General features: G+C 37.3%; 1 protein-coding gene across 5 annotated transcripts in view; it reads right to left on the reverse strand.

Annotated features, from left to right (window-relative positions):
• Positions 1 to 21,755, reverse strand: part of FXR1 (FMR1 autosomal homolog 1) — a 75,024-nt gene that overhangs the window by 33,095 nt on the left and 20,174 nt on the right. For all 5 annotated transcript variants that reach the window (XM_017662939.3, XM_017662972.3, XM_017662961.3 and 2 more), the window contains exon 4: positions 67 to 138. In XM_017662939.3, coding sequence (XP_017518428.1) covers positions 67 to 138 — 72 coding nt within the window. The remainder of the gene's footprint in view (positions 1 to 66; positions 139 to 21,755) is intronic.

Genomic DNA, 21,755 nt, shown 5'->3' on the forward strand with positions numbered 1-21,755 from the left:
CAAAACCAAGAGTCGAGGTACTTCCTTGGAAATTACTCACACAAGGCAAGTGTTAACACCACTTACTTCTCCTTTCATCATTCGAACTTTAGCCAACCACCATCCACATGGTTCTTGGTCATTTGCTCTTGAGTATACCTGAGAGGAAAAAAAAAAATACCCTTACCCATTCACGTCAAAAGATCTCAGCATTGTAGATAACAACCTATTATAAATGCCAAATCCCATTAAACTCAAGAATCAAAAATATTGTATTTAAAATGGTGTACTAAATATAGTTTCATAAAATACAGATGCTTAAGTTTTACTACTGGAAAATAAAACAACCATTTTTGGACTATTTGGCTCATTAAAAATCAAAGTTCACGTTCATGAGGGTTTACGAAACAACTACTATTTTAAAGAAATGCTTCTTACAAGACAAGTTTTACATAGTGTAAACCGCAGGTTTCAGTGTATGTCAACACTGTTCATCTTCAAGCACAGTGGATAAGCTAGAATTTACTAGGGATGTATTTTAAATCTGGCAATTAGTATTTATGAGATGTTGGATTCAATAATTATTTTAAGAAAGTGACAAACCCAATTTTAAAATTCCTTCAAAACATGACATTTAGATCTTTTCTTGAGGAACCAAAATCAAAATACTAAAATTATTTAGGTGAACATTAAAAAATTACACATTTAATTCATCTAACAGAGTACATAAGTATCCTACAAAACCTATCTACAAAATTTATCTTTTATGCTCTTTAACTATAGTAATCAGGTATTTAACATAATACATTAGAAAAGATTCCCTTCCAGATTAGTGTTTTTCATGATACAGCACCTTGTACAATGTATTTTCAATATAAGATTGGGCAGGAGGCTTCAGAACAGATGACTAAGAAGTACCCCACAAAAATCTTGATTATATGAACTAAGGTTGCCTCTGCAGAGGTGACAAGAGAAATCTATCAATATATCTTAACTATCTGTGAGATAAATGCAAACAACAGGTAAAGTTTTGGAAAACCCTTACACTTCTTATCAAGATGATCTGAGAATAATCTTGGAAGTGGTAGAATACTGGAACTGTAAATGAGTAAGCCAAAACCTCATGATTAACTTTAATGTATACCTTGATTAGGAAAATGGCTCAAGAAGAAAAAAATGGCCAATCAAGCTCCGTGGACTTAATTTTATTTAGCTTTTATGAGCAAATCTATTTCATGACTTTTATCCTTTCTCACAGGTCTTCAAAAAAATCTTTATTTTTAAGAAATAGAATAAAGCTCATTCTACCTTGCAATTATATGTATCCAATGGGCCCTTTTATAAATTTTAAGGTGGAATCTAATCTTATTTTTCCTCTTATCTTGGAACACACTGCTATTTCATCATCATTTATCAATTATTCCCAACTGTGTTTTTTAAAAAAATCTAAGAAAACAGAAGAATGATAGTATGATCTAGAAGGATATTAACAGTGAAATACATTGTTACTATTATATCATCATCTCTAGTTTCTCTGTTGCATAGTCTTTACTCAAGTACGAAAGGACAAATCATTCTTTTAGTCTACTTTAGGGTATAGAATGAAAAAGTTATGAATTCACATTTTTATTTTCTACCCATAATTGTAAAGAGAAGAAAGTGTTTACAAAGGACTTCCATGATTATTCAAGGAAGCAGACTGATACAAAGAAAAAGACAAAAGAACTGTAGATTTTAATGAATATGAAATTATGAGCGGCATCTCAAGACTATGAAGTCTTCAGAAGACAACATCTTAGATGAATATTCTCAAACAACACACTACAGAAAGGAAAAAGGAAATTTAGTATTCTCACACAGTTAATCATTCAACTGGGACTTCATCATACAAAACACTACAACAAGAATCTGGACCATTCAGTTTTTCTAAAAGGACACATGACAGTATTTGTTCAACCTTTTATGTCTGCACATCAAAATGAACTTGATACAGTTCATAAGTGGTTGGGAGAGATGCCAAAGACAGCTGTGTATACAAAGATTACTAGTAAGAAACAGATAAAGAAGAAATGCAAAAAACTCAATGTATTAGTTAATCCAATTGGTCAAATATGAAAATGGTGTGATTATAGCACATAGATTACTATGCTAGGTTCAATGAAATTAGAAACCACCCATATATTCTTAAAGTATTGCATTCTGATAATTCAAGCCTAAGATGAACCAGAAGAAATAATAAACTAGAACTTTAGAGATGTATTTTAACTTTGATATAGTATTTTTAAGATGGAAAGGTTCCAGGTTTATGCATGATAGTTGATGAGCAGTTAAGCTATATTCAGAGAACATCAAGTAGATGTATTGTCAACACCAGGAGCACATAAAATAAAAAGTTGGATTTGCTATGTTTAAATGCTTATTAATATCTAATAATGTTGACCTTCACCATCCTTTTATTTTTATTTCTGTAAAATTACATCAAATGACTTTAAAATATTTTTTAAAAAATAAAAATGAAAAAATGACACACAGGACCCAGACGGAAATTATTTTCTCTAGAATAAAGAGGATTAAAATAAAAAAGAAAACCCTAAGAACAAGAAAGTATCCATTCTAAGCTCCACCGCAGAAATGCACCTCAGCTAGCCAACTGAAGTGTCTCTTGGTGATCTACAGTGAATGGGTACTGAATGCTGGAGGAAAAAAACGGTCTTAAAACTACACCTAGGGGGAGCCAAGATGGCGGCGTGAGAAGTTCAGTGGAAATCTCCTCCCAAAAACATATATATTTTTGAAAATACAACAAATACAACTATTCCTAAAGGAGACACCAGTGGATACAGTACAACAGCCAGGCTACATCTATGTCTGCGAGAACCCAGCATCACACGAAGGGGGTAAGATACAAGCCGCGGCCCAGTGGGACACAAATGTCGCCCTCCCCCAGACCCCAGCGGGAAGAAAGAAATCGGACCACTGAGGGAGTAAAAGCCCAGGACTGCTAAACAAACAGCTCTAGAAATCCACACCAGGAGCACAGACACACAGTGCACGGGGTGCTGGATATTAGAGAAACGGAAAAGCAAAACCTGCGAGCAGGACCCCGCAACCGGTGCCCCTGAGACAAAAGAAAAGCGAATTCGTTTTGCAAGGCTTAAAAGGGACAGGGACTCCACAGCTGGACGAAGTCGTCCCAGCACATTGTGCCCAGCAGGCTGGGAATCCGGGGAACTCTAGGCGACCTAACACCCTTGGCGGCAGTGCAGCTCTGAAGCCCCTCACAGCAATAAGCAGACTACCAGTCGTTCCCCCAAGTGGCGCAGACCTCAACACACAGGCAAAGTAGTGGGAGAGCGGCAGCACACTCTGGGGTTGGCGGCGCGAGAGGGGCCCGGGAGCAGCCCATGGCGGCGGCAGCCAAGCGACCTGGGGATGGCCCGAGTGAGCCGGCAGTGGCAGCACCACAGGGGAAAGGGAGCAGCACGCACGAGCCTGCAGCGGCGACAACCGAGCGGCCTGGGAGAGGCCTGCGCGCAACGGCAGCGGCAGTGCCAGAGGGGCCGGGAGCAGCCCACGCATGCCCCACACACACATGTGGCTGCACCAGAGGGGTCTGAGTGCAGCCCACGCGCACCAGCGGCGGCGGTGCCAGAGGGGTCCGAGTGTGGCCTGTGTGCGCCAGCTGCAGTGATGCCAGAGGGGCCCAGGAAGGGCCTGCAGGAGCTGGCGGCGGCAGCAGAGGAACACCCCAGGAGCAGCGGCACCCCTGGCAGCCGCCCACAATCTCAGCCCCGCGCACAGCAGCCCGGGCCAGACCCAAAGGCCGTTAACGGCACAAAGATGCCTGGCAGATGCACTGCTTTCGCAGGAGAGTGCACCCGGCACACCTGCCACTTCCCACAGGGCTCTGCGCTACTCTAACAGAGACCCCGCTCATAGCAGCTTAGGGGATTAACCCAGAGGCTGGTCCAGGAGTGTGGGTAACCAACACAGGTAACAGAGAAGGGCAAGACGACCAGCAAGCAGGAAAGGACTTTGTTCTCTGAGCTGACACATGCACTACATGCCTACAGCTACCTCAATCACCATGAAAAGGCAGAATAATTTAGTCCAGTCCAAAATATTCCAGAAAACCCCTGTGAAAGGGCATGGGAGACAAACCTAACCAATCTCCCGAAAACTAATTCAAAATAAAAGTCATAACCATGCTGATGGATCTGCAGAGAAATATGCAAGAGCAAAAGTAGCAAGTACAGAGGGGGAATACAGACATAAAACAGTCTCTGGAAGGACTTAAAAGCAGACTGGACAAGGTGCAAGAGACCATTAATGGAATAGAAATCAGAGAAGAGGAACGCAGAGAAGCTGACACAAAGAGAGAGAAAAGGATCTCCAGGAATGGAACAATATTAAGAGAACTGTGTGATCAATCAAAACAGAACAATATTCGCATCATAAAGGTACCAGAAGAAGAAGAGAGAGTAAAAGGGATAGAAAGTGTCATTTAAGAAATAAAAGCTGAAAACTTCCCCAAACTGGTAGGGGGAAATAGTCGCTCAGACCACAGAAGCACACAGAACTCCCAACAGAAGAAACCCAAAGAGGACAACACCAAGACACATAATAATTAAAATGGCAAAGATCAAGCACAAGGATAGAGTATTACAGCCAGCTAGAGAGAGAAAGTAGTCACCTACAAAGGAAAACCCATTAGGCTATCATCAGACTTCTTAACAGAAACCTTACAGGCCAGAAGAGAATGGCGTGATATATTTAATGCAATGAAATAGAAGGGCCTTGAACCAAGAATACTGTATCCAGCACGATTATCATTTAAATATGAAGGAGGGATTAAACAAATCCCAGAAAAGCAAAAGTTGAGGGAATTTGCCTCCCACAAACCATCTCTACAGGGTATTTTAGAGGGACTACTCTAGATGGGAGCACTCCTAAGCCTAATAGATGTCACCAGAGAAAACAGAATCACAGCAAAGAAAGCAGACCAACCAAATACTACCTAAAGGCAAAAAATAAACTCAACTACCCACAAAAGCAGTCAAAGAAAACACAAAAGAGAACAGAACAAAACACCCAACATATGAAGAATGGAGGAGGAGGAATTAGAAGGGAGAAAAATAAAGAATCACCAGACAGTGTTTATAATAGCTCAATAAGCAAGTTAAGATAGGGGGCTAGATAGTAAAGACGCTAACCTTGAACCTTTGGTAACCACAAACCTAAAGCCTGCAATAGCAATAAGTACATATCTTGCAATAATCACCCTAAATGTAAATGGTCTGAAAGCACAATCAATCAAAAGACACAGAGGAATGAATACAACAGATAAAAAAGCAAGACCCATCCATATATATATATATGCTGCTTACAAGAGACTCACCTCAAACCCAAAGACATGCACAGACTAAAAGTTAAGGGATGGAAAAAGATATTTCATTCAAACAATATGGAGTAAAAAGCAGGTGTTGCAGTACTAGTATCAGACAAAATAGACTTCAAAACAAAGAAAGTAACAAGAGATAAAGTAGGACATTACATAATGATAAAGGACTCAGTCCAACAGAGGATATAACCATTATAAACATATATATACCCAATACAGGAGCACAAGCATATTTGAAACAACTACTAACAGAACTAAGGAGGAAATAGAATGCAATGCACTCATTTTGGAAGACTTCAACACACCACTCACTCCAATGGACAGATCCACCAGACAGAAAATTAGTAAGGACACAGAGGCACTGAAAAACACACTAGAACAGATGGACCTAATAGACATCTATAGAACTCTACATCCAAAAGCAACAGGATACACATTCTTCTCAAGTGCACATGAAAAATTCTCCAGAATAGACCACATACGAGGCCACAAAAAGAGCCTTAGTAAATTCCAAGACTGAAATTCGACCAACCAACTTTTCAGACCACAAAGGTATAAAACTAGAAATAAATTGTACAAAGAAAGCAAAAAGGCTCGCAAACACAGGCTCCTAAATAATCAATGGATCAACGACCAAATTAAAAGAGATCAAGCAATATATGGAAACAAATGACAACAACAACACAAAGCCCCAACTTCTGTGGCACACAGCAACAGCAGTCTTAAGAGGAAACTATATAGCAATCCAGGCATACTTAAAGAAGGAAGAACAATCCCAAATGAATAGTCTAATGTCACAATTATCAAAATTGGAAAAAGAAGAACAAATGAGGCCTGAAGTCAGCAGAAGGAGGGACATAAGATCAGAGAAGAAATAAATAAAACTGAGAAGAATAAAACAATTGAAAAAAATCAATGAAATCAAGAGCTGGTTCTTTGAGAAAATAAACAAAATAGATAAGCCTCTAGCCAGGCTTATTAAGAGAAAAAGAGAATCAACACACATCAACAGAACCAGAAACGAGAAAGGAAATATCATGATGGACCCAACAGAAATACAAAGAATTATTAGAGACTACTACAAAAACCTATATGCTAACAAGCTGGAAAACCTAGAAGAAATGGACAACTTCATAGAAAAATATAACCTTCCAACACTGGCCAAGGAAGAAACAGAAAATCTAAACAGACCAATTACCAGCAACGAAATTGAATCGGTAATCAAAAAACTAACCAAGAACAAAACCCCCGGGCCAGATGGATTTACCTCGGAATTTTATCAGACATACAGAGAAGACATAATACCCATTCTCCTTAAAGTTTTCCAGATAATAGAAGAGGAGGGAATACTCCCAAACTCATTCTATGAAGCCAACATCACCCTAATACCAAAACCAAGCAAAGACCCCACCAAAAAAGAAAACTACAGACCAATATCCCTGATGAACATAGATGCAAAAATACTCAACAAAATATTAGCAAACCAAATTCAAAAATACATCAAAAGGATCATACACCATGACCAAGTAGGATTCATCCCAGGGATGCAAGAATGGTATAACATTTGAAAGCCCACCACATAAACAAAAAGAAAGACAAAAACCACATGATATTTCCATAGCTGCTGAAAAAGCATTCGACAAAATTCAACATCCATTCATGATAAAAACTCTCAACAAAACGGGTATAGAGGACAAGTACCCCAACATAATAAAGGCCATATATGATAAAACCCACAGCCAACATCATACTGAACAGCGAGAAGCTGAAAGCTTTTCCTCTGAGATCGGGAACAAGACAGGGATGCCCACTCTCCCCACTGTTATTCAACATAGTACAGGAGGTCCTAACCACAGCAATTACACAAAACAAAGAAATACAAACAATCCAGATTGGTAAAGAAGAAGTTAAGCTGTCACTATTTGCAGATGACATGATATTATACATAAAAAACCATAAAGACTCCACAGCAAAACTACTAGAACTAATATAGGAATTCAGCAAAGTTGCAGGATACAAAATTAACACACAGAAATCTGTGACTTTCCTATGCACTAACAATGAACTAATAGAGAAATCAGGGAATCAATTCCATTCACACTTGCATCAAAAAGAATAAAATACCTAGGAATAAACCTAACCAAAGAAGTGAAAGACCTATACCCTGAAAACTACAAGACACTCTTAAGAGAAATTAAAGAGGACACTAACAGATGGAAACTCATCCCATGCTCATGGTTAGGAAGAATTAATATCAAAATGGCCATCTGGTCCAAAGCAATATACAGATTTAATGCAATCCCTATCAAATTACCAACAGCATTCTTCAAAGAACTGGAACAAATAGTTCTAAAATTCATATGGAACCACCAAAGACCCCGAATACCCAAAGCAATCCTGAGAAGGAAGAATAAAGTGGGGGGGATCTGGCTCCCCAATTTCAAGCTCTACTACAAAGCCACAGTAATCAAGACCGTTTGGTACTGGCACAAGAACAGAGCCACAGACCAATGGAACAGAATAGAGACTCCAAACATTAACCCAAACATACATGGTTCAATTAATATACGATAAAGGAACCATGGACATACACTGGGGAAATGACAGCCTCTTCAACAGATGGTGCTGGCAAAACTGGACAGCTACATGTAAGAGAATGAAACTGGATCACTCTCTAACCCCATACACAAAAGTAAATTCGAAATGGATCAAAGACCTGAATGTAAGTCATGCAACCATAAAACTCTTAGAAAAAAACATAGGCAAAAATCTCTTAGACATAAACATGAGCGACTTCTTCATGAACATATCTCCCCGGGCAAGAGAAACATCAAGCTGAAAAGCTTCTGTACAGCAAAGGACACCATCAATAGAGCAAAAATATCCTATAGTATGGGAGAATATATTCATAAATGACAGATCCGATAAAGGGTTGACATCCAAAATATATAAAGAGCTCACGCACCTCAACAAACAAAAAGCAAATAATCCAATTAAAAAATGGGCAGAGGAGCTGAAAAAACAGTTCTCCAAAGAAGAAATTCAGATGGCCAACAGACACATGAAAAGATGCTCCACATCGCGTGTCATCAGAGAAATGCAAATTAAAACCACAATGAGATATCACCTCACACCAGTAAGGATGGCTACCATCCAAACAACAACAAATGTTGGTGAGGTTGTGGTGAAAAGGGAACCCTCTAGACTGCTGGTGGGAATGTAAATTAGTTCAACCATCATGGAAAGCAATATGGAGGTTCCTCAAAATGCTCAAATTAAAAATACCATTTGACCCAGGAATTCCACTTCTAGGAATTTACCCTAAAAATGCAGCAGCACGGTTTGAAAAAGAGAGATGCACCCCTATGTTTATCGCAGCACTATTTACAACAGCCAGGAAATGGAAGCAACCTAAGTGTCCGTCAGTAGATGAACAGATAAATAAGATGTGGTACATATACAAAATGGAATATTACTCAGCCATAAGAAGAAAACAAATCATACCATTTGCAACAACATGGATGGAGCTAGAGGGTATTATGCTCAGTGCAATAAGCCAGGCAAAGATAAGTACCAAACGATTTCACTCATCTGTGGAGTATAACAACAAAGCAAAAACTGAAGGAACAAAACAACAGCAGACTCACAGAACCCAAGAATGAACTAACAGTTACCAAAGGGAAAGGGACTGGGGAGGGTGGGTGGCAAGGGAGGGATAAGGGCAAGAAAAATGAAAGGGCGCTTTATGATTAGCATGTATAATGTGTGTGTTGGGGGGGGCACAGGAAGGGCCATACAACACAGAGAAGACAAGCAGTGACTCTACAGCATCTTACTATGCTGATGGACAGTGACTGTAATGAGATTTGTGGGGGGAACTTGGTGAAAAGGGGAGTCTAGTAAACATAATGTTCTTCATGCAATTGTAGATTAATGATACCAAAATAAAAATAATAAAAAAGTAAAAAATAATAATAATAATAACAGTTCCATGAAAAACAAAGAGGCAATAGGACTATTTTAAAGGAGACTAAAGAAACATGACAGCCAAATTATGCAATATATATAATTCATTTTTAAATTGAAGTATAGCTGAGATACAATCTTATATTAATTTCAAAATGCAGTATATTGATTGATTCCTATATTTTAAAAATTTAACAGATGTAAAGAACATTTTGGGGACTATTGTGAATTTTTTTAATTCAATTTCTTCAGTATGATAATATTGCAGTTTTAAAGGTGAATATCTTTGTTCTGAGGACAAATGTACTACTGTATTTAGGGGGGAAATGTCATGTCATGACCTCTAACTTCCACTTATTTCAGGAAAAGTGTATATATATATATATATATATATATGTATACACAGATGAAATGTTACTCATTGTTTAATCTAGGTGAAGGGTACACAGTAGTCTATATACTGTTTTCGCTACTTTTCTCTAGGCTTAACATTTTTCAAAATAAGGTTTAAATTATATATATATATAATTGTAAAATAAAAAAAAAAAGAAAACTACACCTAAATCCTTTTGTTCTATTTTCACCCTAGCATAACCTTTTAGGAATGTGACTTCCTAGTAAGCTTGCTTACAAGAAAAAAAATTTAACATTTTGGACTGCCATGAGGCTATCTCATTGAACATTAAAATGATGGATTCAGTTTTATACTTACACATACCTCGGTAAGCTTCATTAACTTTAACCCTAAAAGACAAAGACATCTAATAAAACCAACTAAACTTAAGTTCCTAAGCTAGAATTAAAACAATATAAATTTGGCTCCACTTGAGTGCTGTGGGTCAAATAATATCCTTTACAAAATGGACAGTGTATCTCAGACAATAAAATAATCACTTTAAGAATCCAGCATTAAAACTGTGTGTGACCTATGTACTATGCAACAGATGTTTATTACTGAATTTATTCATGACTGCCATTGGACGAAGAGCACTTCAAAGAAATTTGCTTCCTTTAGATTTTATTTAAGTCCCCACTATACCAAGGGAGAAATTCATACTCTAAAGCAATGGCCCTCAATGTTCTAACATTCTAAGTTTCCTCAAATCCAAGAAGAGCTTAAAAAACAAAAAGGAAATCAAGAAGTGTGCAGGAGAAACATAAAAACACAATAGTACTTAGATTGAAGGAGGCTACAGTTTTACGTAGTAGAGAATGGAATATGAAAAACAAATTACAAATCCTATTTCAGGATTCTTTCTACCAAGTGACTCCAAGTCAAACCTTATTACAAAAACAACCTACTAATTCCAGCACACAAATTGTGACTGAAATGGAATTCCAGTCTGGATCCTAATGTTACCAGTTTTAGTTAATAATGTTACCAGTTCAAGTTAATAATGTTCAATTGTGACTTCGAAAGTCACAACCAAATAAGGAGAGTATGAACACCAGAGGTAGACAATTTTTACCACTTTTCACCAAGTTACCTATAAAAAATTTTTCTAAATGTTAACCATTAAACTGAAACTTAGTAACAGCCTATTTTACAACTACGTAAAATACACTTATTGACTACTATTCCCCTGTATCCACTATTTCATCTCATTACAATCTATCAAGAATTAGAGTATGTACATTAGGAAAGCAAGAGTAACATTTAGAACACACTAATTTGATTTCTCTACCTATAAAATAGTATATCTCATTTGTATTTGTGGCTGTTACTTTAATAAATGGGTTTCAAAAGTTCTGGAAACTGGCCATTCCCCAAAAGAGAAAAGATATAGTAAAGAAAAATAGATTAACCTCTAAAAAGACTGACTACAGACAGCTAAAATTTTGATTAATTATAAAAATCACACTAAAATATTATTAAAGGTAAGAAGTAAACCATACATGTATACAACATCTTTTGTATAAAGTATTTAATTTTTAAAATAACATAAAGGAATAATCTCTCAAATTATTATTTCTGTTTTCTAATTTCTCAAGGCACCTACCCCAATGTTATAATTAAAATATAAAGACGTACAACCAATTAATGTCTGACATAAAAGACGGAAGACTTATGTTACAAGTAAAACTTACCAATTTCTACTCAGAAAACCACAATTATTTTAAGTATCAATTATGTCAAACTCAAGAGGAAAACTTAGGAAATCTTCAAACATTACATATGCTTAAGATGCCTATGTAATGTGTTTGTGTATGTGCATGTGTATTAACTTGCTGAACAAGAAGTTATCTGTAATAAAGGAAAATGCTTCACATGTAAATCACCAGGAAAAAATATTTTCTACTGCCCTTCCAATTTCCCAATACACTGTATTATATATCCAACCTGAGAAAATACAAAGAACTCTTCCTTTTCTGATTATCTCCAACTTTATAGCTGTGCATTATTTTCTCAGCAATCTAGTTAGCAAGATCAACCATTAAGCAAATACGTACTGAAAAACTTTCACTATATATTAAATGCTATGGAAGTTTTCAAATATATGCCAAAACTTTCTAAGTAAAATAAAAAGCCACTAGTTAGGTTTAAAAATAAACCATTGAATTTTAGACTTTTCAAAGCAACCTCCTATTATAAATCATATAGTGTCTAGGCCATTAGTAGGTCATGACACTAATTTATGTTCTAAAACTCCTCATAAATTAGCTGGAAAGACAAACCTCAAGTAGCCAAACCTATTTTTAAAGTAATAAAATTTTAGGGTAAGCCATATGGAATTGTTGATATTCCCATTCCTAACATACAAATTGTAAATTTCATATGGCTGAACTTTAAATAAATGCCTGAAGAGCTCAATGGAAATCTGTTCTTGATCATTTTTTCCTAAATTTATTACTAATGGCTAAATCAAAGACACCCTTCCCTTCTCAATGAAGGGTTTCTAGAGATGCAAAAGAACAAGAACTATTAGTCTGACAAAGAACTAACACCACCCCCTGAATACAGCATGACAGACTACAGAATAACAATCAGGACAAAAACTGAAACTGAAGCTTCCCAACCTTCAGGCTATATATGACCTTGGAAAAGTTAATATTAAGTACTCAGAAGGTTTAGAAGAGGCCCTCAAGAGACTATTATGTTGAACTGACATAATCTGTCTTATGTGTTACATAAGTTAAGTGCTAATCAAGTGTCAGCTGTTTATTACTACTACTACTACAGTATTTGTGACTAGCAGAAAGAAAACAGGGACCAATAACCTAAATAAAAAAATCAATACATTTGACCCTTGAGCACTGGTTGGTCATTTTTGACTGCAAGCGAACTGACTGAAAATCCCCTTGCAGTCAAAAATCCACATATAACTTTTTGACTGCCTGGAAACTTAACTATTAATGGCATACTGTCAACTGCAAGCATCACAGGTAACATAAACAATTAACACATACTTTGTATGTTACATGTATTCTTAAAATAAAGTTAAGCTAGAGAAGAGATATTTTTTTAAATTGTCACAAATCTCAAAAAAATTTTCCAATATGGAAAAAAATTTCCCATTTCACAGTTCAAACCTTGTTCAAGAGTCAACTGTACACTAAAAATAACACTATGCAGTAAATCACCCTAGGAAAAAAGTATTGAGTTAGATTAAAAACCTAACTACTTTAAAAAAAAGGGGGAGGAGCCATGCAGAGAAATACTAGAGTGTATTGGAGACCACACCAAAAAAAAAAAAGATCTGATTAACATCTTAATGGCAAAAACCACTTTATAGTACTGTTTTCTTTTTAAATTGCCTGGGAGAAAACACATCATCTAACAAATAAAAATTTAACCACAAAATGCAAAGATTTCCTATAACTACAAGGACAAAAAATAGCAACAATTCACAGACCAAGGAGCTAACAGCCAATAAACTAAAAGGTGCTCCAAGTCAGTAATGATGAAGAAAATGGAAGATTTTAGAAGACACTGGCTTCCTTCTACCTTAATAAAATTTCACAGAATAATAATAATGCAACCAGTCAATCTAAGAGAAAACAAGCAACCTTACATGTTAGCAAAATTATGAAGTTAACTTAAAAAGCATTTTTGGAGGACAAAATTACATTTTGGTACAACTAAAATTTTAAGTACATGTCTATTGATTAAGCCATTGGACCATTTAGATCTATACTACCAGAAGGTGATCTAAATAAGGACATTAACTGGCTTTTTTCCCCCCTTTTTTGGTAATAGCAAAATCTGCCAATAATTTCTTCTAATTATGATACATCTGCACTAAGGAATATTATGAGGTAGTTATAAGGAATTAGTGAATCTGGATATGCAGGTAAGAAAATCTCTACACCCTAATTAACGAACACAAAAATCATAAATACAAAATGTATTTCCAATTTTACACATACCTTCATAAAGGCAAAGAAAAAAACTTAAGAGACATTCAAATTTGGTAAATGAGATTTAAACTGGAGTGGCAGACAAGCATACTTTCACATCTACTCCAAGAGAGAAGGCCCACTTTTTACTTTACATACTTCTGTTATCATTTCATTTCTTACATTAAGCTTTAATTACTTTGCATTTAAAAGGGGGCTTTCAAAAAAGTTATTTGGTTCAAAATATAAAGCACTAGCAACCATAGTAACATGCCTAAACATTCCAGGTCATGTGGATAGACCCCTAACTAATGGATAGACTCCTAAGAAAAAAACAAACAAAACAAAAACCCAATAAATCCATGGGTGGCAAGAATAATTATAATCTTCTTCCTTGTGTGAATTACTGGAATTTTCAAAAATGAAAAAAAAAAGCAGTAACATCTCAATGTCAGATAATGATTCTCATAAATTTGGGAGCACAGTTCACCAAGACTGAACTGTAAAACACAAAGTGAAATAAAACACTGTAATCACCAATTTCTAAATCATTCAATTTACCACTTTAATCAACTTTTCTACACGGTTGGGGAGATGCACCACAAAGACGGTCCAAAAAATTCCACAGGATCTTCTAGACTGAGACTGGGGAAAGCATGCTATAGCAACACACTCAGCACTCCACCAAGTTTTTCCCTTAATCTGACACTACCAGTAAGCATCTGAACAAATTAGGAGGATGAAAAGCACTACTCTCAGAACTGACCACCAAACACATTTCTAATTCTAAAACATTTCAAAAACTAAGTCGTTCTTTGCTTAATCTGAGTTGTCACAAGAATTTGAGATGAAACTTCTGAAACAAATTTTGAAAAATGAAAACAAATCAAGCTCTCTTAACCACCTTGACAGGAAGATGTTGATTAGGAAAGGATGAGAGTCTAAAGTCCACTGGAATGGAAAACAGTAATCAGTGTCACTGTTAAAATTCATGGCACCACCTAAGTACCCTACTTCACACTCCCTTAATTTTCATAAGTCACTTTGGACCATATATCCCCATACCACTTGTAACACTTCTCTCTCAAGGACATAAACTACACACCACACTTACACTAGTTGGAGAACTCCTTGATTAAATAATTCTTAGGAGGAGGAGCAAAGATGGCGGCATGAGTAGGGCAGCAGAAATCTCCTCCCAAAACCATATGTATTTTTGAAAATACAACAAATACAACTATTCCTAAAAGAGAGACCAGTGGATACAGTACAACAGCCAGGCTATATATACATGTGCGAGAACTCAGCATCACACGAAGGGGGAAAGACACAAGCGGCGGCCTGGCGGGACACAAGCGAATACCCCACCCCAGATCCCCAGAGGGAGGAAAGGAGTTGGAGCGGGAAGGGAGTGGAAGCGCAAGACTGCTAAATAACCAGCTCAAGTCATCCGCACCACAAGCACAGACACACATTGCATGGTGTGCTGGATATTGGAGAAACAGAAAAGTAAAATCGGCAAGCGGGTCCCAGCAGCCAGCAACCCTGAGACAAAAGAAAAGCAAGTACTTTTTGAAAGTCTTAAAGGGACAGGGGCCTCACAGCTGGATGGAACTGTCCCAGCACACTCAGCCCACAGGCCAGGAATCCTGAGGAAATCAGGCCCCCAACCCCCTGGGTGGCAATGCAGCCCTGAAGCCCCTCATGGCAATAAACAGCACACGCGGCCTCGCAACAGCCAACGAGCAGCCATGCCGACAGCAACAACCCAGAGTCTCCTCCCAGCACACAGCCACCCGGGACAGACCTAAAGGCTGCTGCCGGCATGCAGCTGCCTGGTGCAGGCAGAAGAAGCTGGGGCAAGGCACAAAGGGGCACCATTCTCGCAGAAGAGCATACCCGGCGTGCCAGCCACTCCTGGGAGGGCTCTGGGCTACCCTGACGGCAACCCTGACCACAGCAGTTCAGGGGTTTAATCCACAGACTGCTCCAGGTGTGCAGTTAACTGACACAGGCAGTGGAGAAGGGCAAGGGGACCAGAAGTAGGAAAGGACTTTGTTCTCCCAGGTGACACACATGCTACCTGCCTACAACTACCTCTGTTGCCAGGAAAAGGCAGAAGAATTTGGTCCAGTCCACAATTGCCCAGACAACCCCCAAGAGAGGGCCTGGGGAGATAGATTTAACCAATCTTCCTGAAAAACAATTCAAAATAAAGCTTATAACCATGCTGATGGACGTGAAGAGAAAGTATGCAAGAGCTAAGGGATGAAGTCAGGAGGAACAATACAGAAATAAAACAATCTCTGGAATCAGTTAAGAGTAGACAGGATGAGGTGCAAGTGACTGTTAATGGAATAAAAATCAGCCAACAGGAATACAGAGGAACTGAAGCAGAGAAAGATAAAAGGATCTCCAGGAATGAAAGAATCTTAAGAGAACTGTGTGACCAATCCAAACAGAACAATATTCGCGTTATAGGGGTACCAGTAGAAGAAGAGAGAGAAAAATGGACAGAAATTTTCATTGAAGAAATAATAGCTGAAAACTTCCCCAAACTGGGGGAGGAAATAGTCTCTCAGACTATGAAAGCCCACAGATCTCCCAAAACAAGGGACCCAAGGAGGACACCACCAAGACATATAATAATTAAAATGGCCAAGATCAAAGACAAGGACAGAGAATTAAAGGCAGGCAGAGAGAGAAAAAAGGTCACCTACAAAGGAAAACCCATCAGGCTATCATCAGACTTCTCAACAGAAACTTCCAGGCCAGAAGAGAATGGCATGATATATTTAATGCAATGAAACAGTAGGGCCTTGAACCAAGAATACTGTATCCAGCACAATTATTATTTAAATATGAAGGAGGGATTAAACAAATCCCAGACAAGCAAAGTTGAGGGAATTTGCCTCCCACAAACCAACTCTACAAGTTATTTTAAACGGACTGCTCTAGATGAAAGCACTGCTAAGGCTAAATAGACACCACCAAAGAAAGTAAAATCACAACAAAAAAGCAGACCAACCAGATACTAACTAAAGGCAAAAAATAAAATCAACTATAAACAAAAGCAGTCAAAGGAAACACAAAAGAGGAAAGAATAAAACACCTAACATATAAAGAATGGAGGAGGAGGAATAAGAAGGGAGATAAATAAATAATCATCAGACTGTGTTATTAACAGCTTAATAAGAGGGTTAAGTTAGACGGTTAGATAGTAAAGAAGCTACCCTTGAAACTTTGGTAACCACAAATTCAAGCCTGCAATGGCAATAAGTACATATCTTTCAATAATCACCCTAAATGTAAATGGACTGAATGCACCAATCAAAAGACACAGAGTAACAGAGTGGATAAAAAAGCAAGACCCACCTATATGCTGCTTACAAGAGACTCACCTCAAACCCAAAGACATTCACAGATTAAGTCAAGGGACGGAAAAAGATGTTTCATGCAAACAACAGAGAGAAAAAAGCCGGTGTTGCAATACTAGTATCAGACAAAATAGACTTCAAAATAAAGAAAGTAACAAGAAATAAAGAGATAAAGAAGGACATTACATAATGATAAAGGGCTCAGTCCAACAAGAGGATATAACCATTATAAACATATATGCACCCAATACAGGAGTACCAATATATGTGAAACAAATACTAACAGAATTAAAGGAGGAAATAGAACACAGTGCATTCATTTTGGGAGACTTCAACACACCAGTCACTCCAAAGAACAGAACAGATCTGCCAGACAGAAAACAAGTAGGGACACAGAGGCACTGAACAACACAGTAGAACAGATGGACTTAACAGACATCTACAGAACTCTACACCCCAAAGCAACAGGAAACACATTCTTCTCAAGTGCACATAGAACATTTTCCAGAATAGACCACATACTATGCCACAAAAAGAGCCTCAGTAAATTCAAAAAGATTCTATCTAATTCTACTAACCAACTTCTCAGACCACAAAGGCATAAAACTAGAAATTGTACAAAGAAAACAAAAAGGCTCACAAACACATGGAGGCTTAACAACATGCTCCTAAATAATCAATGGATCAATGACCAAATTAAACTAGAGATCAAGCAATATATGGAGACAAATAACAACAACAACACAAAGCCCCAACTTCTGTGGAACAGACTGAAGGCATTTCTAACAAGAAAGTATATAGCAATTCAGGCCTATTTAAAGAAGGAAGACAATCCCAAATGAATAGTTTAAAGTCACAATTATTGAAACTGAAAAAAGAAAAAATGAGGCCCAAAGTCAACAGAAAGAGAGACATAATAAAGATCAGAGAGGAAATAAATAAACTTGAGAATAGAACAACAGAAAAAAATCAATGAAACCAAGAGCTGGTTCTTTGAGAAAATAAACAAAATAGGTAAAGTCCCTAGCCAGTCTTATTAAGAGAAAAAGAGAATCTACACACATCAAAAGAATCAGAAATGAGAAAGGAAAAATCACAATGGACCCCACAGAAATATGAAAAATTATTAGAGAATGCTATGAGAATCTACATGCTAACTAGTAGGAAAACCTAGAAGAAATGGACAACTTCTAGAAAAACAGAACCTTCCAAGACTGAGCAAGGAAAAAACAGAAAATCTAAACAGACCAATTAACCAGCAACGAAATTGAATGAGTAATCAAAAAACTACACAAGAACAAAACTCCCAGGCCAGATGGATTCACCACCGTAATTTTATCAGACATATAGAGAAGACATAATACACATTCTCCTTAGAGTTTTCCAAAAAATGTAACAGGAGGGAATACTTCCAAACTCATTCTGTGAAGCCAACATCACTCTAATACCAAAATCAAGCAAAGACCCCACCAAAAAAAGAACACTATAGACCAATATCCCTGATGAACATAGATGCAAAAATACTCAACAAAAATTAGCAACCCGAATTCAAAAATACATCAAGAGGATAATACACCATAATCAATTGGAAATTATCTCAGGGATGCAAGGATGGTACATCAAAAAATCCATCATCATCATCCACCACATCAACAAAAGGACAAAAACCACATGATCATCTCCATGGACGCTGAAAGAGCATTCTACAAAATTCAACATCCATTCATGATAAAAACCCTCAACAAAATGGTTATACAGGACGAGTACCTCAACATAATAAAGGCCATACATGACAAACCCACAGCCAACATCATACTTAACAGCGAGAAGCTGAAAACTTTTCCTCTAAGATCAGGAACAAGACAGGGATGCCCACTCTCCCCACTGTTATTCAACATAGTACAGGAGGTCCTAACCATGGCAATTACACAAAACAAAGAAATACAAACAATCCAGATTGGTAAAGAAGAAGTTAAACTGTCACTATTTGCAGATGACATGATATTGTGCAGAAAAAACCCTAAAGACTCCACAGCAAAACTACTAGAACTAATATAGGAATTCAGCAAGGTTTGCAGGATACAAAATTAATACACACAAATCTGTTGCTTTCCTATACACTAACAATGAACTAGCAGAAAGAGAAATCAGGAAAACAATTCCATTCACCCTTGCATCAAAAAGAATAAAATACGTAGGAATAAACCTAACCAAAGAAGTGAAAGACCTATACCCTGAAAACTACAAGACACTCTTAAGAGAAATTAAAGGGGACACTAACAAATGGAAACTCATCCCATGCTCGTGGCTAGGAAGAATTAATATCGTCAAAATGGCCATCCTGCCCAAAGCAATATACAGATTTGGTGCAATCCCTATCAAATTACTAACAGCATTCTTCAAGGATCTGGAACAAACAGTTTTAAAATTCATATGGAAACACCGAAGACCCCAAACAGCCAAAGCAATCCTGAGAAGGAAGAATAAAGTGGGGGGGATCTTGCTCCCCAACTTCAAGCTCTACTACAAAGCCACAGTAATCAAGACAATTTGGTACTGGCACAAGAACAGAGCCACAGACCAGTGGAACAGAATAGAGTCCATATATTAACCCAAACATATATGGTAAATTAATATATGATAAAGGAGCCATGAACATACAATGGGGGAATGACAACCTCTTCAACAGCTGGTGTTCGCAAAACTGGACAGTTACATGTAAGAGAATGAAACTGGATCACTGTCTAACCCCATACACAAAAGTAAATTCGAAATGGATCAAAGACCTGAATGTAAGTCATGAAACCATAAAACTCTTAGGAAAAAACACAGGCAAAAATCACTTGGACATAAATATGAGCAACTTTTTCATGAACATATCTCCCCAGGCAAGGGAAACAAAAGCAAAAATGAACAAGTGGGACTATATCAAGCTGAAAAGCTTCTGTACAGCAAAGGACACCACCAATAGAACAAAAAGGCATTCTACAGTATGGAAGAATATATTCATAAATGACAGATCAAAGGGTTGATATCCAAAATATACAAAAAGCTCACGCACCTCAACAAACAAAAAGCAAATAATCCAATTAAAAAAAGGGCAGAGGAGATGATCAGACAGTTCTCCAAAGAAGAAATTCAATGGCCAACAGACACATGAAAAGATGCTCCACATCGCTAATCATCAGAGAAATGCAAATTAAAACCACAGTGAGATACCATGTCACGCCAGTAAGGATCGCCACCATCCAAAAGACAAACAACAACAAATGTTGGTGAGGATTTGGAGAAAGGGGAACCCTCCTACACTGATGGTGGGAATGTAAATTAGTTCAACCATTGTGGAAAGCAGTATGTAGGGTCTTCAAAAAACTAAAAATAGAAATACCATTTGACCCAAAAATTTCACTCCTAGGAATTTACCGTAAGAATGCAGCAGCCCAAATTGAAAAAGACATATGCACCCCTATGTTTACCACAGCACTATTCACAATAGCCAAGAAATGGACGCAACCTAAGTATCCATCAGTAGATGAATAGATAGAGAAGATATGGTTCATATACACAATGGAATATTATTCAGCCATAAGAAAACAAACCCTACCATTTTCAACTAGAGGGTGGAGCTAGGAGGGTATTATGTTCAGTGAAATAAGCCAGGCGGAGAAAGACAATTATCAAATGATTTCACTCATCTGTGGAGTATAAGAACAAAGCAAAAACTGAAGGAGCACAACAGCAGCAGACTCACAGAACCCAAGAATGGTCTAACCAAAGGGAAAGGGACTGGGGAGGATGGATGGGAAAGGAGGGATAAGTTGGGGGGAGGAGGAGGAAGGGGTGGAGAAAGGGTACATTATGATTAGCATGTATAATGTTGGGGGGGGCATAGGGAGGGCTGTACAACACAGTGAAGACAAGTAGTGACGCTACAGCATCTTACTACACTGATGGACAGAGAGAGACTGTTATTTGGTGGGGACTTGGTGATGGGGGTAGTCTAGTAAACATAATGTTTCTCATGTAATTACAGATAAATGATACCAAAAAAAAATTCTGAAGAATTACACTAGCAGGTAACTAAATGAGTAATTAAATTAGCTAGTTCTGCTAAGTGTTCAGAACAGCGTTTGGCACAGAGTATATATATTTTTTTATAAAAACATTTAGATAGGTCTTTCAACAGTAGAGGTACCCCCATGCTTCTAGTTTTCCTACTCTACCCTACAAAAACTAAGTACAAATGAGATATGAAAATCTCTTCCAATACTATCAAGCCCACTCCCTGTGAGAATGTATTTAGCATATTTGACCACAGTGTGGGAGTTTTATCAATTTCTTGAAAATCGCAATTCAAATTTTCTATCTCCAACAAACTCATTACACCTCTATTTGACAATTATTTCCAAGTTTTTTTTTCTTAAGAGCAAGCATATTAACTAACCAACATCATCATACTGAAGACAGACATCCAAGTGTAAAAAAGAAGATACAAAGAAGCACTACAATGACCTCATTTTTATTTTTAAAAAGACACAAAGGGGGAGCCTGATAATGATATATAAACTATGAACAATGATTTTTATCTCTGGGCAGTGATTTTTTTTTTTTGTACAAAAGTTTTCAGACTGTTCTAAAATGTCCAACAAAGCAGTGCACTTAATACAATGTTTCAGATTATTACATATGAACTA

Source organism: Manis javanica, chromosome 3 (assembly GCF_040802235.1).
Source record: "Manis javanica isolate MJ-LG chromosome 3, MJ_LKY, whole genome shotgun sequence".
NCBI lineage: Eukaryota > Metazoa > Chordata > Mammalia > Pholidota > Manidae > Manis > Manis javanica.